This window comes from Chiloscyllium plagiosum, chromosome 34, assembly GCF_004010195.1.
Source record: "Chiloscyllium plagiosum isolate BGI_BamShark_2017 chromosome 34, ASM401019v2, whole genome shotgun sequence".
NCBI classification, from domain to species: Eukaryota; Metazoa; Chordata; class Chondrichthyes; order Orectolobiformes; family Hemiscylliidae; genus Chiloscyllium; species Chiloscyllium plagiosum.
The window spans coordinates 22,611,376-22,636,061 of record NC_057743.1 but is presented as its reverse complement, the minus strand read 5'-3'; the positions used below and the strand labels follow the sequence as shown (position 1 = coordinate 22,636,061).

At 38.3% G+C, this 24,686-nt stretch overlaps 1 protein-coding gene across 5 annotated transcripts in view; it reads left to right on the top strand.

Annotated features, from left to right (window-relative positions):
• The window catches only part of iffo2b (intermediate filament family orphan 2b), a 41,903-nt gene extending 25,922 nt beyond the window's left edge, over positions 1-15,981 (top strand). For 3 of the 5 annotated variants that reach the window (XM_043675838.1, XM_043675836.1, XM_043675835.1), the window contains 7 exons: positions 3,051-3,191; positions 4,703-4,851; positions 9,427-9,547; positions 10,137-10,169; positions 10,682-10,771; positions 10,955-11,085; positions 12,010-15,981. In XM_043675838.1, coding sequence (XP_043531773.1) covers positions 3,051-3,191; positions 4,703-4,851; positions 9,427-9,547; positions 10,137-10,169; positions 10,682-10,771; positions 10,955-11,085; positions 12,010-12,115 — 771 coding nt within the window. In that variant the 3' untranslated portion in view covers positions 12,116-15,981. The remainder of the gene's footprint in view (positions 1-3,050; positions 3,192-4,702; positions 4,852-9,426; positions 9,548-10,136; positions 10,170-10,681; positions 10,772-10,954; positions 11,086-12,009) is intronic. The other 2 variants (XM_043675839.1, XM_043675837.1) reach the window with 1 other exon arrangement.
• The last annotated feature ends 8,705 nt before the right edge of the window (positions 15,982-24,686 follow it).

Below are 24,686 nucleotides of genomic sequence, written 5' to 3'. Positions count from 1 at the left end.
TGTGTTTTCCAGATGGAGGTAAAGGCAGAAATAGAGGATAGTGATCTTGACCATTTATCAAAGCTTTCTTCCTTTGCTAATCCTTCGTATTCTGAAATTTGTTCCCAAGATGAGCATTTAAAATAAATCTTTGCAGTGTGTTTTCTGGTAATGGAACTCATTATGGATCCAAAAGACACTTTTAACATAATGCAGACTGATAAATCTTAATAATTGGTTTGTCTGCGGGCTCAAGGAGAACTGGATGGCGAGACAGATTGAGTGGGTGCTTTATTAATAGCAATGTGCAATCTGCAAATACTTTCGTTTTGGAAGTGCTACATATTCAGAAGACTAGATTGAACAGTGGTTTTAAGGTTCAGTCTAATCCAGAGAAGGACACGACTTGCGAAACTATAAGTAGTAGCTGGATCACTGTTGTACAGAGGTTTGATGCTGTTATTGTCCTTGCTAGGCTAGGGCATAGATCAGAAATTTTAACTGTAATTTCACTAAGTGCAACATCCTTATTGAGCCAGTGTGCAGGCCTTTCTGCTGTAAATATAGCAGCTTCAATCTTTATGGTCCATTAACATTGTCATTCCTTAAGGCTGAAGTTTCTGTTCATTTGGAAGATTTCATTTTCCCAGCTAAGTAAATATTTACCATTTCCAAATTGATATTGGTGGATTTGAGAACTTTGATCTTTTTTATACATATTGCCACAGATTATAATAAAAGCATATAGCATAGGTAGTTTTTCTGAAGGGAAGTAAGATTTAGCTCTCTGGGTTTGCAATTTTTTAATAAAATTTATAATCCTGCCAAACATCATGAGAATCACATTGGCCCATCTTAGAAACTGACCCTGTTTCAATATGATGAATGTTTCTTACATAGTTGCATATTTACTATGACAAACGTTATATCAGAATAACTGTGTGTGCACCCCTTCCATCCTGTTCTGCCATTCAGTTGGGTTATGTTGGATCTATATTATTTTTCCATCTCAGCCAAATTGGTCTGTAAAGCTCATACCTTTATCTAACACACATCTATCAATATTGGTTTTATTTTAATTGAGCCTTAATAGAGGGCATGTCTTTGATTTCCACCAGTCTAAATAGTGTGGTATTTCTTGACGTTATTCCTGAATGACCAAACTCTAGTATAAGGTAATGCCTTTTGTTCTGGACTCTGAGAGGAAATAGTTTATATAGCGATGATGAGAAAAACAAAATGGTTAGGATAGTGTGTTGTTTTTCTTGAATATTTTAAAATTAAAAGTGCACACTGCAAAGAGCTGAAACAAAGCTACCAGGGTTTGTGTATACCCCTGTGAAATGAGCAGCATTCTTTTATGGTTTGAGGTCAACTTGAACAAGTTTTATTTGCACTGATTTGCCTTTGACTTTAGAGCCTAATTTTAAAAAGCAGTAAGTGGGAGATGATGAAATATGGAAGTAAGCTAGCTAGTAATATAAAAGAAATTGAAAGGTCTTTTAGATATCTAAAAGGAGAGAGGGAGGAATGGACATTGGGTTTTTGGAAAATGAGGCTAGAGAAGTAGTAATAGAGAACAAAAATGGTGGAGGAACTAAATAGGGTTTAGCATCAGTTTTTACAGTGGAAGACACCTACACACCAGAACCTTAAGGGAGTTGGGACAGATTTGAGTGTCGTGGCCATCGCTAAGGAGAAGATGCTGGAGAAATTGAAGGTGTGAAGGCAGATAAATCACCCGGACTGATTGGGCTACTTCCTAGCTTTGAAGGAGACAGTTAAGATTGTAGGGCCGTTGATGGGGATGATCTTTCAGGAATCATTGGAGTTAGGGAGGGACCCAGAGCTCTGGGAAATGGCTAATGTAACACTCTTGTTTAAGAGCGGGAGGCAGAAAACAGGAAACGAGAGGCCAGTTAACTTGACCTCATCATTGGTAAGATTTTAAGTCAATTATTAAGGACGAGTTTGTTGAGTTTTTGGGAGTGTGTGGTAGATTAGGGCTGAGTCAGCATGGCTTCATCAAGGAGAGGAGAAAGTGAGGTCTGCAGATGCTGGAGATCAGAGCTGAAAATGTGTTCCTGGAAAAGCGCAGCAGGTCAGGCAGCATCCAGGGAACAGGAGAATCGACGTTTCGGGCATAAGCCCATCTTCAGGAATGAGGAAAGTTTGTCCAGCAGGCTAAGATAAAAGGTAGGGAGGAGGGACTTGGGGGAGGGGCGTCGGCAATGTGATAGGTGGAAAGAGGTCAAGGTGAGGGTGATAGGTCAGACTGGGGTGGGGGCGGAGAGGTCGGGAAGAAGATTGCAGGTCCTCTTTCCACCTATCACATTTCTGACGCCCCTCCCCCAAGTCCCTCCTCCCTACCTTTTATCTTAGCCTGCTGGACAAACTTTCCTCATTCCTGAAGAAGGGCTTATGCCCGAAACGTCGATTCTCCTGTTCCCTGGATGCTGCCTGACCTGCTGCGCTTTTCCAGCAACACATTTTCAGCTTCATCAAGGAGAGGTCATACCTGATAAATCTATTAGAATTCTTTGAGGAAGTTTACAAACATTATCCCAGGGATAAAGGGACTTGTCATATGAGAAGCAGTTGAGGACTCTGGGTCCATAATCAATGGAGTTTAAAAAGATGAGATGAATTACTGAGAGCCCTGGATAGAAGATGGAGAAGATGGTTCCACTGGTAGGAGAGACAAGGACCCAAGGGCACAACCTCAGAGTGAAGGAATGATCCTTTAGAACTGAAATAAGGAGGAATTTCTTCAGCCAGTGGGTGGTTAATTGATAGAACTCATTGCCACAGAGGTCTTTGGAGTTATTTAAGATCGGATCTTGATTAGTAAGGTGTCCAAGGATTACAGGAAGGCAGGAGAATGGGGTTGAGAAACATTTTGGCCATGATCGAATGGTAGGTCAGACTTAATGGGATGAGACCATGTTTTGATTTTATATCTTGTGGATTGGAGGAAATCAGTTTGTGAGCGTTTTATTTTATTTCACCTGATCCAAGAGGAAAAATAGTTCAGCAAACCCATGATAAAGTTGCTTTCTGTTCCACTGCAGCAAATGTCTGACTTGGATACCAAGATTCAAGAGAAAGCTATGAAAGTAGATATGGATATCTGCCGGAGGATTGATATCACTGCCAAGCTCTGTGATGTGGCACAGCAGCGAAACTCTGAGGACATGAGCAAAATGTTCCAGGTGAAAGGAAACAACTGTTGTAATTCAATTAATGTGCATGGAGATAAAGAGACAAAGGATTTTGATATTGACAATTTGCAGATTAATGCATTTCATGCCAGACAGTGACTGAAGATTCTAGCTCTCTGGGGTTTAAGCTCCCTGTTTCAGCTAGGCTGTCTGCTTGGGAATCATCTTTGCATGAAGTAATCTACAAGGTAATGGATAAAACCTAAAACTGGATCACCTATTATACACAAGTTCTACGATCCTGAATTTCATTTGGAGTTCAGAGGGAATTAATTGGTAATATAATAAACACTTTCTCATGTAAATAAAAAAATCAAATTATTTCAAATTGTTGACAATTTTTTAAAAATTGAAAACTGATTTAATTGTCTGTTTCAGCCCTAGATTCATTAATCACAGAACCATTGCAGTTGTGGTGGCTGTGTTTATCTCATTGTTTCATTAATGTGCCCTTTCCCTATAGCCTTTACAAAGGAAGTGATTTTGTACACATTCTAATGGATATGAAATTAGTATAAGTCAAAAGGTGTGTGCTGGAAAAGCAAAGCAGGTCAGGCAGTATCAGAGTAGGAAAGTTGATGTTTTGAGCATAAGACCTTCATCAGGAATGTGGAGGGGGGGGTGGGGAAAGGTAGATGGGATGGTGATAGGTGGATGCATGTGGGATGAAGTTGTGATAGGTAAGTGGGGAGGGTGGAGCGGATAGGTGGGAAGGAAGATGGACACGACAAGAGTGCAGTTCCGAGTTGGAGAATATGGTTGTAGGGTCCCAAGGTGAAAGGTGAGGCGTTCTTCCTCCAGTTGGTGGGTAGCTTTAATTTGGCGGTGGAGGAAGCCCAGGATTTGCATGTCCTTGGGTGTGTGTGAGAGGGGGAGTTGAAGTGGTCTGTTACAAGGCGGTGGGGTTGTTTAGGCCAATGCGAACCAGAGATGTTCCCTGAACTGCTCCACGCATTGGTGTTCTGTCTCCCCAATGTAGAGGAGACCACATCGAGAGCAATGGATGCAATAAATGAGGTGAGTGGTTGTGCAGGAAGATCTCTACCAGATTTGAAATGATCATTTTGGGGCCTTGGATGCAGGTGAAGGGGGAGGTGTAGGTGCAGTTCTACACCTTGTGCGGTGGCAGGGGAAGGTGCTGAGTGTAGAGGGTGGGTTGGTGGGGGTACATGGACCTAACTAAGGAGTCGTGGAGTGAATGGCCTCTGTGGAACACAGATAGGGGTGGGGAGGGAAATATATTTTTGGAATTAGTATAAGCCGTCTTTCGCAGCAGTTGTCAAATTTCCACAAGACAATGGTCACAATCCTGTGCAGTCCTATACAATGGGCTACCTTGAGTCCTACCTCAGAGCTGGCTCTAATGCCACGGATATCAAAAATCCTGTCTCATACACATAATTTCTCCAAACCTATATTAATCTTGTTTTATTTTGCTGCTCCTGTATTTGTTAGAAACTACCATTTTAAATCCAGCTTTTTAACTTTGTTCTGTTCTTAAGGTGACAACTGTCAGCAAAAAGAAAGAGAAAAAGCCAACATGTGATGATGAGAGCTCAGAAACTGATGGCGATACCACACGACACTCTGATGATGATGTTAGCACATCTCTCAATATTACTGATGAAATGAAGCGAATGCTCAATCAACTGTAAGTAAAGGAGTCTGGTCATATTATACGAAACTAGTTTGTATTATACAGCTAATAATTGTTTTCCTATTGATCTTGTATTAATAATGTGGGAAAAGTGGTTAAGAGGAACATCATTTGTGGGTACTTTAAAGTCTCATGAGTTCAACTAATTTTAATTCCATAGCACTGTTTAAGATTGCATTGTGGGCAGGCTGTATATATGGATGTACAGAAAGATAATGGTTACACCCTAAATGCATCATTAATGCTACACTCTTAGAAATTCTATTTGAAATACGACCAGCACTGCAAGATGGAGATGCTATGCTTTTATCAGTGGAAAGAGAATTGACATTTGTCTTTTTCTATTCAGTGAATTAACTTCAATCTTTTTGCTGCCAACTGAACTGGTGACACACAGTCAATTGAGGAAAATTTGTTTTAAATCTTGCCATGAATTTACTTTATATACTCTATCGAAACACTTCATAGAATCACAGAATTGTTACGGATGCAGAAGGAAGCCATTCAGTCTATCGTCCTTGCACTAGTTCTGTTTCCTAGTGCAAATCTCTTATCTTTTCCCCAGATCCCTGCACACCATTTCTATAAAAATAATCATCCAATGTCCTCTTGAGTGCCTCAGCTGAACCTGCCTCCACCACGTTTCCAGACAGTGCATTCTATACTCTTAACTGCTTGTTCTGTAAAAGTCTTTTTCTTGCATCACCCTTGCTTCCTTTGCACGCCACTTTAAATCTGTGCCCTCTTGTTCTTCTTTTGAGTGAGAATAGCTTCTTCCTATTTACACTGATGATTTTGAAATCATTAAATCTCCCAACTGCCTTCCCTCCAACGAGAACAGTCCAACTTGTTCAACCTTTGATCTTGATTTTCAAAATCTGTGAAATATCTATTCAGCTTTGCGTGTACTGAGATCAACATGTTACATTCTTTAGTCTTTCTCTACACTTTTGAATCCCTATATGCCTTGTACCAGTCTAGTAATCTCCTCTGTACTCAGCCTCTCTCAAAGCTATGATTCAAAGCTATGAGTCCAGCTTGTGCTGCAAGATTTCAGCCAGAACCTAACCAGTCTTTTATAAAGGTTTTCACATAACTTCCTTTCTTTATATTCTGTCATATTAAAGCCAAATGTCCTATTTCCCTATATTCTACCAATTAGTTCATATTGCCATCCCAACTCATCCTAAAGGACATCTTTGTAGTGCAGTTGGTAACTGTACTACCTTTGAGTCAAATGTTCTAGGTTCAAGACCCATCCCAGGACTTAATGGCCAAGAAAGGTGTACTCAAAATGTAGCCAAACAGGCTATCGCCCGCAAATAATTCCCATATATGGCAATGGCTGGCAGTAGGAGTAGGATGTAATCCTGGTCAGCTAAATTATGGGAATAAATTTGTAGTGTCAACTATTGCTATTTAAAGTCTGGGTCATAACAGACATAATGTGCATTTACCACAGCAAGTTGGACTGACTAAGTAAACTGCTACATACCACAAACACCATTCATCCTGCCAAACTGCACTCCTTCACCTTTGTGTTAAGTTTAATCTGCCATGCAACTGTCCATTTTACAGTCCCTGTTCTGCTGGAGTCTGTTATCATCCTTCTTTGCAGGTTTTGTGGCATCAAACATTGAAATTATGCCTTGTGAAGTACACACAAAGCCAGATTAAAACATATCAAAGAGCAAGGATTTTAATACTGACCCCTGAAGACAGCATTATATATGTCCTCCACTCCTGGAATCAGTAGTTCATCATCATTGTCTGCTTTAATCAATTTTGTATTTGTTGCCACTGTTTCTTCAATCCTTTAGGATTGAATTTTGCATCAACTTTATGGTCAAATGCTTTGAAAACTCTCTCTCGCGACAATCTCTCATCGACCTTGATTAGCTTTTCAAAGTAGTGATGAAGTCAGTCGAACACAATTTTCCTTTAATAAATCCATGCTTCTTTTAACTTATGAGCCACTTTTTCACATTAATTTTGCCCCAAATGTTTGCGTTCTAAAGTTTTGCCACTGGTACATTGGGCTGAATGGTCTATGTATCTGCAAGGTTCATCCCATTCCCTCTCTTTTTTTTGTTTATGTGGTTGCAAAACTTTGACTCTTTCAGTTGTGTGCTATATCCAAAGAAAATTTATGGCAAAATGTTCTGTAGTGTTCACCCTTCCCTTGGTAACCCTAGAGCACTATCTGAATCAATTGATTTTTCTACTTTGCAGATCATCAACCTTTTAAGTAAAGCCTCTTTATGAAGTTTTATATTGATGCCTTATTTACCGTATTGGCAGCATTCTCTTTCCTATTGAAAACAGATGCAAAGTACTTGTTTAGATCATCAGTCATTTCTCTACATACAGAAGAATCTAATTGTCAGCCCTTCAGCCCATCCTTTCTTTATCTATAATTTTAATCGTTGTACCTAGTGTAATTTTGGGTTCCGCACTTTATATTGGATCCTAATCAATTCAGCTTGTCCTCCCTATTCCTTTTTTTAAAATCTCAATGCCTTATGTATTCAATTTTGTTCTCTACCATATTACATACCTTAAATTGTCATAAGGCTCTATTTTCTCATTTTAAGCTCTCCATCTTTAATCATCCAGGGACTCCACTTTGAATCCCATCCTTGCTCCATCACTGAAATAATTCTGCTTTAAACTAGTTTGGATACATCCCTTTCAACTACTGCCAAAAAATGATGATAATCTTTTTAAAATTTGTAATTCATTGATGAAGTAGTTATTTTACTGAATTAATAATCCAGACTGAATTTAAACCCCATCATAGCAGCCTGAGAATTCTAATTCCGTTTTTAAAAATATGAAAATACAAAGCTACATGAGGTTCACTAAAATGCATCAGTAAAGAAAACCTTTCCTATACTTCTGCTTTGTTTTCAACTATATTCCTCCAAATACCTTTTTGGAGAGCTGATTGCTTTCTGATATTCTTCAGTGTACATTTACAATTCTCTTATTCTGTAAGACCCCTTTATTGGAGTAAATGTTCTGGCTTAGATATCAATGGCTTACAACAACTTGGATATTGTCCTGCTAAATATTTATGTACCATGCTTGGTAATTAAATAAAGATCAAGTGCTGGAAAAACGCCAAATCCAACAGCATCTGTGCAGAGAGAAACAAAGGTGATGTTTTGAGTCCAATGACTGTCCTTTGAATTTCTTCAGATCTCCACCCATCTGCAGTATTTTGCTTTTATTTAAGCAATAGTATTTACACTCAAGGGCACGGGTTGCTAAGACATCCCATGAGCTGGGATATAGCTTGGGGTTGATCTGTTGACAGATCTCTAAGCACATCTTAGAGTAACTGACAAAACCATTCGAGCCACTACAGTAACTAGTCTTTTTCAAAGTCTTTCTTTATACCGCTGTCTCAGTATGACTGTGTTTTTGGCCTATTTTGTTGTTTTTAGTTACATCATTGTTCTTTTAAAAGCTTTCCTTTCCCTCGGCTCTGATCTCATGCTATGCTTTAACAACACAGGCGGTTTGTCCGGGATGTTATTTCAGACAAGCTTATCAATTTGTCGGTGCTGGAGTGAAGGAGGCATTTTTATGATCGTACACAACAAGGCCACTTTCTCTCAAGGCTAAAATCAATTTGCAAACTCTGGTTGATTTTTGCAAGTCTGTGTCTTGACCAAATTTCCCATCCTGGCTTCCTGTTCTCAGATCAAAATGCAATTCTTCAGTCAGCATACCATATTTCTTCTAATGTTCTTTCCCACCACCACAAGACACACTCCATACAACAAATTCTTCCACAACCAGTTTACATTTGTTAATATGAAAGCGAGAAGAACTGTTGCATGATTCAAAATGAAAAATACAATATTAAATAAGTCATGCACTGGCTTACAGTTCATTGTCACTTCTTTTTAGGAGATAGCTTCCTAAATTGTACATACTTTCACAACCTTCTCAGCTAAACTTACTTATTCTGTAATTCTGCCCCATATCTTTTTGAGGCATAAATTAACAAAAATCAAAAACTATCCCTTTTAAATATATTTTATGTTTTCTTCTGTTTCTTTCTATTATACTGTTCCCATGCATTTTCTCACTCCTATTGGGCATGTTTGAAATTTAGTACGACTGAATTGTCTCCCTTTTGTTTCCTTAAACACTCTAGTTCACCTTAAGTGTCAGAGCTTTATGATGCTAAATGTAGTTTTCTGCTTTACACATTATCTCTGCTTGCATTGACTCCTTGATGACTTTAGGAGAGAGAAAATGAGAAACACAAACTATGGTAGAGAGATATATATATTCCCTCTACCATAGTTTGTGTGTGTGTGTAAAAGTCACCAAGACTTGGCAGTATCTGTAGAGAGAAAAACAGTTAGCATTCCAAGTCCAGTGGCCTGCCTTCATAATAGTTTTGACGAAGCATCACTGGATTCAAAACATTAACTCTGTTCTCTCTGCAGTTGCTGCCAGCCATGCTGAGTTTCTCCTGCACGTTGCTTTTGTTTGAGATTTCCAACAACCAGTGCTTTGTTTTATTTGAATATTTTGTATGCTTCTTCCCAGTCGAGAGACATTTGACTTTGAGGATGACTGTGACAGTTTGAGCTGGGAAGAAAATGAAGAAACTCTACTGCTTTGGGAAGATTTTGCTGAGTACACAACCATTGTGGAGCCTCCAACTGAGGTACTCATGTCCATAAGTGAATAATTCAGTGTATCCTGGAATGGTGTAATTAATGGAATCTGTCAAGCTATGAATATTCTTTCTTTTAAAAAAAAAAATCTCTGGTCCTCAGTTCCATGTTATTTAGGTGTCGTTCATTATGGAATTATTTGCCTTGAACACATTGTCTGACACAGATTTTGATTGAATGAAGGCAATATGTTCTCATGGTTAAGATCTCAATGGAACCATAGGTGACTTCAAAATAAATAGTTTGCCCCTCTAAAATACAGAAAAGAGCTTAGTGTTGCCCTCCTTGCCCCGGCCCTCCTTTACCCTTAAATCTTGGTGGTGACCATTTATGCCTCTGATCCAATACGTCTAGGTGATGAACTCAAATCATTTATTTCCCTAATGAGCAAGTTGTATAATTTTGTTTCTTGACTCCTTGCATAATATGCAATGTTGCTCATTGCTGACTTCTCAGTTGAGCGATAGTAATGACCTACACCTCCCACCTCCCAGAGGTTGTGTTCATGACCGTTAGTGAACTGAATAATCAGGCCTCTATTTACCCAGCTTCTGATTTTTCTTTTCCCTCCCCCTCCAGGATACCTGGATGGCACAATGTGTGGAGATTACAGTAAGTACTAGCCTGTACTCCCATGATATCTGTATCTGAGTGGTGTAACACTGCCAGTTATGGGTAATGTCATTCCATCTTCATTAGTGCTTGGTTCCTTAGACTCCTAGTACAAAATGTGTCCTTCCCAATGGTTCAGGTATCTCTGAACATAGTGGCAGAATTGGTAGGTTGTAGATAGGGGAAGCATTTTTATCCTAAATGAGCTCCTGTCACTTTTCAGTCTCAGCACTAAATCTCAGTTTGTATACAGACGATGTCACACAATCAATAACCACCACCCAATCACAATTGTCAGTTCAGAAGCATATTTTCTTGCAGATGTCAGTCTATAAGTGAGTTGTTTATGTTGATCATGCTGATCTCAATCTTCATGAAGGGTAACTTGTTGCTGTTTGTCTCATCTGGTCTCAAATACTGGGGCACAGAGTGTATATGTTTGCTTTCTACAGGGTATTTTTCATATTTATAGATATTGGAGTAGTTAAAATGTACTACTGTTTTACTCAAAGGATGAAACTTTGGAAACAGTTATCAAAGAAACTGAATCGCTCTTCAAAACTAGAGAAAAGGAGTATCAGGAAACCATTGACCAAATAGAGGTGAGATCTTGTTCAGTTTGCATTAGACATGACCTGATGTTAAATCATTTCTGAACAGTAATTGTGTGCTTTGTATGCACTTGCTGTGCCACTGTCTACTTCTCTCTCGATGCTTGAGTTATCTCTTCTTTCGCAACTACCACTCACTGCACTTCATTCATTTGCATTGTTCTTTTGCTTTAGCTGGAGTTGACCAGTGCCAAAAGTGATATGAACCGCCACCTCCATGAATACATGGAAATGTGCAGCATGAAGCGTGGCCTCGATGTGCAAATGGAAACCTGTCGGCGGCTCATTAAACAATCAGGAGGGAGGTAAAAAGAAATGTTACATGTTTACTTGAGCCAGCTTCCTGATTCCTAGACTGCTGTGTCTGTTTTTAGAGCTGTACCAAGTGGTGTTTTAACGTGTAAGCCAGTGTGAATATTTTGCAAGAGCAAAATCACTTATAAACAATGACATTCAAGAATCAAAGAGATGTACAAAACAAAGAACAGCTGAGGAATAGAAAGAATTAATTCTATCAAGTACATAAAGAAGAATAGACAGAAAATTGGATTCAGGGAGAAAAAGCACAAGAAAGGGGGGGGGGGTGCTGAAGCAAAGCATTGCAGATGCTAGAGATCTGAAAATACAAAGTCTTAGGGGTAAAAAAAAAAAGACATAGGCCTGCCAACATTTGTATCTGTATCTCCAAACAGTTAATGTTTGGAGTTCAATAACTTTTTTTTTGAGAAAAAAAATTATATTTTTGGTTATATTATAAATTTAACCACCCAAAAATGAGATTCCACTGTTTAAATTGTTCAAGCAACTAAAAATAATGAGGGAAATTATGATAGTGTTTGTGGGATCTAAGGAGCACCGCAACATAAATCAACCAAAACAAATTCTACAGACTTGCAATTCGTGGCATCTGTCTTCAACTACTGTACTGTTTCGTCAAATTGTGCATGAATCACCATTAGAAATTCTGAATGTTTTGTCTGAGTAGCTAGTGGAAGCTGATTCAGTAGAAGCTCTCAAAAGGAAATTGGATTATATTTGAACGGGCAGGGGAGGCGGGGTGGAAATTGCACAGGAGTAGGTTCTAGTTTTTTCAAATGCTGGGACAAGTGGCCTCTTTTGTGCTTTAAGACTATGATCTCATTATTGCCCAATTTTGTTGAGTTGACTTAATTTGAAATTTCTGTTTCTCTTCCCTATTTCTTCCCCTGCTCCTCTTCCCAACCCAACAGAAAATCTCCATCATTCAGTTCTGCAGCAAGTAGTGACTCAGGGAACACAGATGAAATCACTGATGAATTTGAGCGAGATGGTGAAGGTGATAGTTCTGTGAGCTGATGAACTGATACCTATAAAATGGACTCAATCTGCCTGTACCTAAAGCAATTGCCTTTAACCCTATTTTTTCTAGGGTGCCAGAGGGCTTTGTTCATGTACATATTGTCAAGCCCTCAGCATTGGTGTTGTACAGAACAGTACCATCAGATGAAATTGTCAAAACATTGAGGATTTTTCACCTGGTGCAGAAACCCACCATGATGTTGACTACTATGCAAGCAGCTTGCCTTACAAATCAAGAGCCTTCACCTCCCTGGAGGAGACTAACACTGCAGCATCTTTGAAAGAGAAACAAAAATTATATCTTCTGAAATATGTATGGTAGCTGTTAATGATTATAAAATGGGATAATAGAATGGTTTATTTACTAAGTGTGTTCATGTTATTTATTTGATGGGATCACTGGCCATTCTGGGTTTCTACAGGTCTTTAATGTAAACAATTTGAATCTGATTAAACTGCTGTAAGTAAATAAGCAATCGCTGAAACAGTTTGAGCTGTTTGGCATGGTGTATTCATTCTGCACTGAAAGTTATGAACGTAAAACTTGATTGATTTCATTCTCTAAACTGAAGTTGCTGTAGGGCTGGATTATTGTGACCTGTACAGAATCATTATTTCACTGGGCTGTATTCAATATCTTTAATACTGCCAGTGTCGTATGTGGGTGTAAGTTATTCTAAAATCCACGTAGGATGCTCTTCATTTCTGAAAAGTTGAATTACATTTATAATTTGAAAACTGGATTTTCCAATCGCTAAACCATTACTTACACAAAACATAAACTTTGGACAACCATAATTGATCAGGACCATCTTGACTTTTACCTTTTTTCTGAATTGTTGAGCTTAATGTCTACACAGTGACCCTAGAAAGAATCTAGATGGAGTCTGCCTAGAGGTTGTGCAGAATGGAAATACATGGGAGTGAATGATTCGCTGACTATGAATAATGGACTTTGGTGCTTCTGTTATGTAAATTTTGCATATAACATCAATTATAATCCTTAGAATCCTTCTGCAAATAATTTTAAAACAAAGCATACCTCAAAGTCCTGATCAAAAGGAAATGTTATTTATGAAATACAATAATTTTTAGAAGTATTCTAATAAATTAACCAGCTGCAACTTCATACGGAATGTTGCTTCAGTGATAGTACTTCTGGATGTGAAAGATCCAGACCAGGTAACACCACAGACACCTGAGCTTATAAGCTTTTGTGTCTCAAGCAGGATATTCCAGTCACAGCACTCCTATTCCGTCCACAAATGGTGTGGCTTGGTACAAAAAATGTTGTTTGCAGTCTTTTGCCCTTTATTAGTTTAGCATGTATGAATTCAATTTTTATTTGATTGTTTGAGACTGCATACAATCCCTGTGATGTATCCATATTAAAATAATGGGCCTTCCATATTGTCAGTGTTAAAGTCTGACCATAGTGTAGAAAGTCACCATCAGTAATGCACTGGTTTGGAAATGTTGACTCAAAACTGGTGTTCTTAACGTTCAAAATAATTGTGCACAATTGATTTTTAAGTGCCCTCCACCTTCTAGTCTGAGAATTATATATTTTCTCATTCTTTAGCATATCAATTTTGTAAGCTTTATCCCAGCTAATTTTAAGCTGGTGTTCATCTGGATTATTTCAGCAGCTTGATAACTCAGCCTCTGATTATTTTTTGCCTTAGTTTTTGTGGTAATGTACCATCTTCACATTATTAGCAGTCCGGTTAAACAATTTCAGTGGGTGAAGTTCTGGGAATGTAGATTCTATTTTTATACATAATCAAGTACTTGTCTGTTGAAAGCTATACAATCCCACAAACTTAACATGGTTGCATCTTTCAAATAACTAAAAACTTCCACTCTCTCAAAATTGTTTTAATGACAATATGTATTTGTATAGGACTGAGTGGTATACTGTCCTGTCACCTGAACATTCTGCTTCAAATGTCATGATTGAGTATCTCAGGCCATAATAAATGGTGGTTTTAATAGGGTAAAAATGACACTAATGCAACAGCTAATGCTCCAATTGGAGGAACCTGCAAGTAAAGGGAAAATTTGTCTGGCTCAGCAGAAAGAACTTTAGTTTTGCAGTTTCCCAAGGAATAATGGCAATGCTCATGCAAAAATTAAAAAATTTTAAATCCCTCATCTTGGCACTGACTAAAATTTGTAAAAACGGATGTTATAATTTGGTCCATCAAGCCTGTTCCTTGTATTAAGTGTTATGGTAGCTAGAATTATTAAATTTACCCTTTTTGTTGTGCAAGTATTTACATTTGATGTATCAAGTAAAACTGAAGAGATCTGGAGAAAGACTTTCATACTCTAAAACTAAAGTAATTACACTAAGGTATTGCACAGATATTCCTGTAAGTAAATCAAACAGCTGTATTGTTTTTTTTTCCCAAGAATGGATTGTGATTTGGCAAACTGAACAGAAGTACTTACTCCTTGACTTTTAAATATTACTATTTCTGCATAATAAGAGCAAGTTACTTAAATTCTTAATTCATTTCAGTATATGAATGGAATCATTTTGAAACATTTCATCTCCTTCATTCATACCTTCCCGGCCTTTTTGCATTTTTTTTCTGAATTTGTCAACATAACCAATTAGATTAGATTAGATTACTTATGAAAGTTTTCATAGTCAAGCCTTCATCCACTGGTTGATTGTGACAAAACACTATAAGTTATGTTTATCATCCTAGTTTGCCATTATTGTAAGGGATTCATCTCTTTAAAAGAGTGAGCCATTTACTGAGCTACCTGTGAATAGAACTAGGATCTAAACTGTAAACCTGGTCCAAAGCAATTGAATGGTTTTGACTTGAGTTTCAATGTTCAGCTGGCATGTTGTGAACCTCACTCCTGTTCCTTCCTGAAAACGTCCACTTTATGGGACTTCTTTTCCCTCTTGTGGAGTTAGATTTGGCAATGTGAACGTATTGTTCATTTTGATGTTGTAAATAGTTGGAATAGGTTATTTAAATGAATATTATTGAAGTAAATTAACTTAACATTAAGCCCTAGAACTGGAAAATGTTGAGTGTACTTGCTAGAATGGTTATTTGATGGGGCGCAGATTGTGCAGTGCTGATTTGGTATTAAATCTCGGTGAGGATGACACATACTTGTTCTCAGAAAACTTCGAAAATAAACTCCATTCACTCTAATTGTTGCTTTGGTGGTTATGGTCTGTACTGTTAATCAAAGACTTGGGACTGTTGCATGTTTAATGATTTGACTTGTGCAATTTGTATCCCCTTCTACTGTTTAATGACTACAATTGGCATCCCCTGGTTTGCCATTCTTTTTCTTTAAACTTCGTACCCTGGCAAGGATGGCTTTATATTGGCTATTAAATAGATTACCACGCGAACTTTGTTTCCTCATTAGCAGGGCTGTTCAAAGCTTGTTTGTAGGAGTTCATACGGAAGGGGATTGCTGTTTTCTTGTCACTTAATAGATACTAATGTTTCAGTTTTACTTCCCTTCAAATATCTGTACCGACAGAGTAACGATTAAATTAGTTATTGAGCAAGAACTGAAATATCAATAACATGAGCTAATTCTCGCGACTGTCGCCACCATGTGGCGATGTATAAATGGTAATTTAGAGTTTTCTAATTCATTAACTTGACATCATCCATTTTTATATTTAATCCCAACGTATACGGCAAATGTGGATGTGATTTTAACTTATTCAAAAGTGTGAATGGGACACTGACTTGCTTGTCAGCATCATGGAGTCCCATAAAGGGTTATCAAAGGTGCAAAATTGTCAATTTATTCAGATAATACCTTGTATGAAATTAAAATGCAAAAGGTCACAATAAAGCGGATGATTAATTTACCTCACGTTTGCAGATGCTGCAGTTTTCTATTATCAGACTATCATGTGGGAAAAGTAGCATCTCCCATGTGTGCAATTTCTGGTGTACGATTACAATCGCCCTTCACAGTTTGACACTGTTAGATTATGCCTGCCCTTGCGTTACAGCATTCTGAGGTCTATCTTTCATTGACTTCATTTCTGCGGCGGCATCTTAAGTTTTCTTTTGAAGCCGCTGCTGTTAAATTGTTCTTGAACTGAATAGATTGCATCTGGTATTGCTTATAAATTGTTTCAGAATTGGCAAGTTACATTTTAAAAAAAAAGTGAAATTGCATCAAAAGGGGGTAGAAAAAATCGACATCCTCTGGGAGCTTTTCTTCAGACATTGGCACTGCATGATCCCAAGCAGAATTCAGTTTTGATCAATATTCTGTTAGCATAGTAATGCCCAACATTTGAAATAGTAATTGATGCATTTGTCATTTGCAATTGACTTCTTCATGCATTGGTGATTTTAAACCTCAATGTGGAGAACCTTGCTTCAATTCCAATTTAGAGTAGTATTCGCGCTGGAAGGTTTTATTACTACTTTTTATAAAAATCCTAGCCATGATTAGGAATCTGAGGTCAATGGAAATCTGAAATTTTAGCATTTCTCAACTCTCATGCTCATTAAAACCAATGGTTTTCATAAAGAGGAATAAAAATACTAACTGGAACAAATGAGACTTAAACTGCATTAATGTAGATATTGGTGAAATTATCCAGTGTTGTTAATTTGCCCATGCAAGTCAACCAACTCGCATCTGAATTACCTCAATGATTTGAGTTCTTGCTCTATGTAGAGGCTGAAGAGTCATCTATTTACTGACACAAAATATAGATGCCAAGTATTGAGAATGCACTTCCTATTCTGAAAGAAAATTACATTTAGCAAGATGTAATAAGGAAAAACAAGTAAGTTAAGAAACAAAGTGAAAACTGTTAGCAACAGACAAATCATATAGGCATATGGAGGATAGTGGGCTAGTGTAGGTTAGGTGGGCTTGGATCGGCGCAACATCGAGGGCCAAAGGGCCTGTACTGTGCTGTATTTTTCTATGTTCTATGAACTCCCTTTGAAAATCCAATCCCTGTTTAGAGTCTATTGTTGCACAAAACAGAAGTTTTTTTTTAGTTTCTTGAATTACATTTAGTCGGCAGAAAGAAACCGTACTGAACCATTTGTAGGAATGGGAAGAGAACTGTCAGCCCCTCCAAGCTTGCTATGCCATTCAGTTAGATTGTGCTGATCTGTTATTCCAGTTATCAGTGTTTGGTATTATATTTTTAACATCTTTACCCACCAAAATGACTGAAATCAGTTTAATTCTGATATTTGCTTTCCTCCTTCCTACCCTTCTCTCGACTGCTAAGATAAGCTTTTTGGGGAGGCTATGTTCTAGATCTCTTATCTTGTATTACTTGTTTTCCCTTGAAAGACCAACTTCAATTTTAAAGGTATTGTCCCTCATTCTGGACTTTCTCCACCCTCATTGCTCCTCTTAATCACTGTAATCATAATTAGACCTTAATGTATATTCTAGGAAGTAGGCTAGTCTGTGCAACAGTCATTAATTTAGATATAGTTTGTAGGTTACAGAGGACGCCAAAATGGTGGTGTAATGAAGAGCCAAAGTTACCTCAGAGTACAATGAGGCCTTGATATGATGGGTCGAGGTGTGCCAGATGGAGTTTAATTTAGATAAATGTGAAGTGCTGCATTTTGGCGAGGCAAATCAGGACAGGACATATACACTTAATGGTAAGGTCCTGGGGAGTGTTGCTGAATGAAAAAGACCTTGGAGTGCAGGTTCACACTTCCTTAAAAGTGGAGTCGCAGGTAGATAAAATAGTGAAGAGGTGTTTGGTATGCTTGCCTTTATTGGTCAGTGCATTGAATATAGGGGATGGGATGTCATGTTGCGATTGTACAAATCATTGATTAGGCCTCTTGGAATGCTGCCTGCAATTCTGGTCTCCCTGCCATAGGAAAGACATTGTGAAACTTGAAAGGGTTCAGAAAAGATTTCCAAGGATGTTGGCAGATTAGAGTGTTTGAGCTTTAGGGAGTGGCTGAATGGTTTGGAACTATTTTCCATGGAGCATCAGAGGCAAAGGAATAACTTCATAGCGGTTCATAAAATCGTGAGGCAGAGATAGGGTGAATAGCCAAGTCTTTTCCACAGAGTAGGGGACTCCAAAACCTGACAGGAAGAGTTTAAGTTGAGGGGTAAGATTTAGAAGGAACCTCAGGGGCAACTTTTTCATGCAGAGGGCAGTGCATGTATGGAATGAGCTGCCAGAGGAAGTGGTGAATGCTGATTCAATGACAACATTTGAAAGGCATCTGGATCAGTATAAGAATAGGAAGGGTTTAGAGATATATGGGCCAAATGCTGGCAAATAGGACTAGATTAATTTAGGATATCTGGTTGACATGGATGAGTTGGACTGAAGGGTCTATTTCCGTGCTGTACAGCTCTATGACTCTACAAATGCAGGAATGAGCAAAGGCAAGCATTCTGTTTCAGTTGATCCATCTAGAAAGACTCTGACTCAAATTCTGTTAACTCAGTATTGGTCTAGTGTAAGTATGCAGCACCATCACCACCTCCGAGGCCAAAATGTATCGAAGTGAATAAGTTTGCCATTTCTGTCATTGTGAAATTACTTTATCAATATCCCTCAACTGTCTGATCGCATCAAATTAATTAGTACAGGTTAACTAATGAGTCAAGTTTAAATTTATTCAAGGCAAGTCGTTTGACTTGTGTTCTTTTGAAATTTTGAAACAAGGTAGCTGGGGATATGGACTTTCAAAAAGGAGTTTGACACACAATAAATTTGTAAACATAATTAAAGTCCATGTGATTAGAAAAGTGGTGATGGTTATGGATTCAAAATATGCTATACAGAAAGCACATAATAATGATTTGATTTGTTATTCACAATGGAGAAGTATACAGTGATATTCCTCCAGATCATTGTTAGGACTACAATTCTCATGTGTGTTAATGATTTAACTTGGGGGGTATACAGGGCACAATTTCAAAGCTTGCAGTTAGAAAATGATGTGAAAATTTGCAAATAATGAAGATCATTATAATCTTCAATAGACAAAGAGTCATAGAGATGTACAGCATAGAAACAGACCCTTCGGTCCAACCCGTCCATGCCAACCAAATATCCCAACCCAATCTAGTCCCATCTGCCAGCACCTGGCCCATTTCCCTCCAAACCCTTCTTATTCATATACCCATCCAAGTGCCTCTTAAATATTGCAATTGTACCAGCCTCCACCACATCCTCTGGCAGCTCATTCCACATTCGTACCATCCTGGGGAGAAAAATGGCAGATTCATTTTAACAGACAAATGCGAAGTGATATATTTTGATCAGGAGATTGAGAGGTAAATTAAATGGAATTATACACTTTTTGAAGATGGCAGAATAAGTTGAGAAACCTACTAAAGCATATTGAAACAAGCAAATTGCTGGAGAAAACTCAGCAGATCTGGCAGCATGTGTGGGGTAAACAGTCAACATTTCAGGTCCAGTGCCCTTCATCAGATGAAGGATCACTAGACCTGAAATGTTGATTTCGCAGATTCTGCAGCATGCGTGCAGAGAAAGCAGAGTTTCTCTAGAAATGTGTTTCAGATTTCTAGCATCCAGGGTTCTTGGTTTTATTAAGCATACTTGATCCTTGGCTTTATTAAGAGAGAGAAACAAAGAAAACCATTTCTATGATGGACAAAGTAGAGTCATTGGATGTGTGCTTTTGGTTCGTAGTAGACAAGCAAAAGGCTGGAAGAACACAGTATCAGGAGATGGAGAAGTCGTCATTTCGGGTGTAACTCTTTTTAAGGACTTTAGCATCCAGGGTTCTTGGTTTTATTAAGCATACTTGGTCCTTGGCTTTATTAAGAGAGAGAGAGACAAAGAAAACCATTTCTATGATGGACAAAGTAGAATCATTGGATGTGTGCTTTTGGTTCGTTAGTAGACAAGCAAAAGGCTGGAAGAACACAGTATCAGGAGATTGAGAAGTCGTCATTTCGGGTGTAACTCTTTTTAAGGACTTGGGGTGGGTATAGGGGGAGCTGCAGATAAAGGGGTGGGGGGGCAGGGTAGTGAAGTGGGGATAGGTGAAGACAGGGAGAGGGTACAACCTGATTGACCAATGGGAGGAATTAATCTGGTAGGTGGCCGGGAAGAATGGAAAGATGGGGCAGGGTCGAGAAAGGGAGGTTATTTGAAATTGGAGAACTCTGTGTTGAGTCCTCAGGGCTGGAGGCTGCCCAGACGGGAGATGAGGTGGTGTTCCTCTGATTTGCGGTTTGGTTCATTGTGGCAATGGAGGAGGCCAAGGATGGTCATGTTGGAAAGGGAGTGGGAAGGGGAATTAAAATGGGTGGTAACTGGGAGGTCCAGTTAGCCCCTGCAGGCCTGGCTAAGATGCTCGGTGAACCATTCCCTAAGTTTACATTTGGTCTCCCTGATGTAAAAGTGGCAGATGGAGTTGAATTTAGATAAATGTGAGGTGCTGCATTTTGGGAAAGCAAATCTTAGCAGGACTTGTACATTTAATGGTAAGATCCTAGGGAGTGCTACTGAACAAAGAGACCTTGGAGTCCAGGTTCATAGCTCCTTGAAAGTAGAGTCGCAGGTAGATAGGATAGTGAAAAAGGTGTTTGGTAAGCTTTCCTTTATTGGTCAGAGTATTGAGTACAGGAGTTGGGAGGTCATGTTGCGCCTGTACAGGACATTGGTTAGGCCACTGTTGGAATATTGCGTACAATTCTGGTCTCCTTCCTATTGGAAAGATGTTGTGAAATTTGAAAGGGTTCAGAAAAGATTTACAGGGATGTTGTTAGGGTAAGAGGAGAAAAATATAAAAGAGACCTAAGGGGCAACATTTTCACGAGAGGGTAGTATGTGTATGGAATGAGCTGCCAGTGGTGGAGGCTGGTACAATTGCAATATTTAAAAGGCATTTGGATGGGTATGTGAATAGGAAGGATTTGGAGGGGTATGGGCCATATGCTGGCAGATGGGACTAGATTGGATTGGGATATCTGGTCGACATGGGTCAAGTTGGTCCGAAGGGTCTGTTTCCGTGCTGTACATCTCTATGACCATGAGTCTATGTAGAGAAGACCACATCAGGAGCACCTGATGGAGTAAACTGGGTTGGAAGAGAGACGGATGAACCCCTGACTCACCTGGAAGGCCTGTTTGGGGCTCTGGATGGAGGTGATGGGGCTGGTGTACTGGCAGGTTTTGCATTCCAGTTCTTTAATCAGCATTCAATAAGCTTGTACAAGATGAAGTCTTGTGTCGTTGGTGGCACTATATTAACAAGGGTGGAAGATTAATAAGGACAGAAAGCAAGAATAAACATTGTTTGGGTTGGCAGGCTGTTACTAATTGGATGCTGCAAGTATCAATACTGAGATTTTAGATATATATATCTGACAGTATGCTATTAGCTTAAATGATGTGACCGAATATTATATAATGTAACAACATTTGCTCATGTTACAAAGGTAGAAGGGAAAGTAAACTGCAAGAAGAACAGGAAACAGCAAAGGGATAAGGATAGTTGAGTGGGCAAAGAAGCTGGTAAATGTACTAAAAGGGACAAAATATAATGTGGTTTGCTTGATAGGAAGAAAAGAAAAAAATAGTTTGCAATATTCTGTGAAATGTTGTTTTGCAGAGGGATTTGGGTGTGCTTGTAACAAATCACAAAGTTAATATGTAGGTAGAGTGAACTGTTAGGAAGCCAAATGGGATGTTGGTTATTGAAAATAATTAATGTATGTGTAAGGAAATCCTGTTGTTGTACAGGGCTTTGCTGAGATCTCACGTGGAGTACTGTACAGTTTTCAACTCCACATATGTATGTGTCTTAGCGATGAAGGTTCACTAGATTGTTTACTGGGATGAGAGGATTGGCCTATGAGAAGAGATTCAACAGAATGGGCCTATATGAATTGAGTTTGGTGAAATGTCTAAGATTCTAAAAAGGCTTGACAGGTTAGATGCTGAGGACCAATTTGTCTATAACAAGGTAAGTTTCAAGATAAGAGGTTGATTATTTACCACTTATGATATTGTGAATCAATGGAATTTTGCAGAGGATTAAAGATGCTCAGACATTCAGTCTATTCAAAGCTGGTAAGATCAATTGATACCTTGAGGTATCAAAATTGAGGTATATGGCGATTGTGTAGAAAGGGGAAGTTGAGGTAAGATCTTAGTTAACAGCAGAGCAAGTTTGAGGGAATGCAAGGCCTATTCTTATAATGCTGTTATAGATACAATTAAGTTTATGAAGGATGTCAAGATCTTGAGTGTGCAGAGGTGATTTATTGCATTATATCAGGAATGAGGGACTTAAGTCATGTGGAGATACCAGAGAAGTTGGGTTTGATGACTTCAAGCAGAGATGGTCAAAAGGAGATTTGACATTGATATCAAAATTCTTTATAATTTTGAACACCTTAAATAAGTAGTTTTCACTGGATGAAGAATCATTGACTAGAGGACAGAGGTTCAAAGTGACGGGCAAAAGAACCAGATTTTATTTGTTCTCGTTATCTGGAATGAATTATTTGAAAGGATGGTGGAAGCAAATTCAATAGTCTGATGACTCGTGCTTTGGGGAAATGCGTGTATTTTCCTTTGTGGAATGACACATTTAGTACCAAAATGAACTTGAGTATTCTGAAAGAGGACTAGTTTGTTTCTGATTATGACAACATTTTGTTTCCAAAAAATGGCCACATGACTGAGCTTTCCATCCCCATGGTAACCTTAAGATGCAAAGGGCAAATATGAAGCTTATTGTAGGCTCCACTATTAGCGTGTTTAGTGGCAGGCAATTCAGAACACAGAATACATGTGTGAAAGCGAGCAAGGTTCTGAATGAATGCATCAGTTTTCTGTGTGGCAGTTTGGAATGGATCCTGGTTTTGAAGCATGACTTTGAAAAGAGCAGTGGTTATGAATTAGATATAACCCACTATTGCTTGTGTGGCCACTGTCAAACTGATGATTTGAGGGGATTTGAAGAAGGAAACCTCTGCGTTGTTTAATTGAATCTATTTCGAGCTGACTGAAAGGGGATTCATAGTTAAATCTGACAAGGCATGTGTTTATGTCTGGTAACTTGAGATGGAAGAGCACTGCAAGGGAATGTAACAGAAAAGGTAGAAAGAATTGAGTGACAAGTGAAAGATCTTATGCAATGATGACCAATTTGGAAAGACTAAGATTGTACATAGTGCCAATCTGTGTCAAGTAATATGAATACTTAGAATGATATAATATGCATCTTTGTAGTAGCAGTTTAAAGCAAAATTTTGTTTTATTTGAAGTACCCTTCACCTGTTGATGAATGTTTAAGTTAGGTTGGTTTTAGTTGGTTTGTTGCAAAAAAAAGTTTTAAGTGAAACCTTGCACTTCCATTTCATTTGAATTGATCATGTGAAGATCTCATCCTTTTTAAAGAGTTCAATCTTTATGGGAATCATTACAACAGTAACTTTAAAATGGAATTTGAACAATACTTGACTATTTATTTTAGAGCTATGGGGACTTGTGATTTAATAGACACTATTTACTGTGCTGTTTCTCTGAGCCGTGTACAGATTCCTAGGGGATCATCACCATTCACTTCCTCTAATTGAAGCATGCCTGCATCATCCCTACTCTCCAACCTCTTGAGGAACTCAAACTAGTATGTTTGATTCTATTTGGCCTCATTTTAAGTTTCTTAAACAGAATAAATTATTTATGTATAATACAATTTGAAAGGCATGGTAAAATACAATCACATCTATTCCAAAACCATCACTTTACTCGAATTACAGGGAGAATTTGAATTTGATTTAACTGTTTCTTTCAGTTCCCAGTTTTGAGATTTTGTTAGCCTCTTCCCTGATTGGTTACAATTTAGCTTAGACTTTCTCAGTTTCCAATAACCCTTCCAGGGCTCTAATCGCTCATTTGCAGTCTGAAGCTTTCAACTTGTGGTAAGCTATTTCCTAACTGTTCTGAATGATCGATGTTCAGAAGATACTGTTTTTCATATATAACTTCAACCATGACTTCTTTGAACTGACACACGCAGCTTTCTAAGCTATAAAGTTTTCTTAAGTAAAACAAAAAATCTCTGTCTTCTAAACCAAAATCAAACTAATGTTTATTTTGTCCAATGGTAAAACTCTTCCAGTGCAAACAAATTTCCATTGTCACTCCTTGGTCTCCCTCTCTTCCTCCCCCTCTCTCACTGTTAACATTAAAACATATCAAATCTCAACCTTGCATCGCTATGCTCTCAACAATCTGGTGTCTAGATTAGAGTGGTGCTGGAAAAGCACAGCAGGTCAGGCAGCATCCGAGGAGCAGGAAAATCGACGTTTCGGGCAAAAGCCCTTCATCTGGTGTCTGCTGAGGCATCAAACTGTAAGCTCACCAATATCAACTTTTTCCTCCACCTTTTGGAAGTTGTTATTCTAATTGCTGGAACTAGATTTCAAGTGCAGTTTTGCTCAATGTTATTTGTAGTCATTGCTTTTGTTAACCATAATTCTTGTACAATGGTAAAGGCTTTGGTTGTTTTTTTAAATTGGATTTGTTTCACTGTCATAACCTCAATTTAATAAATCTGAT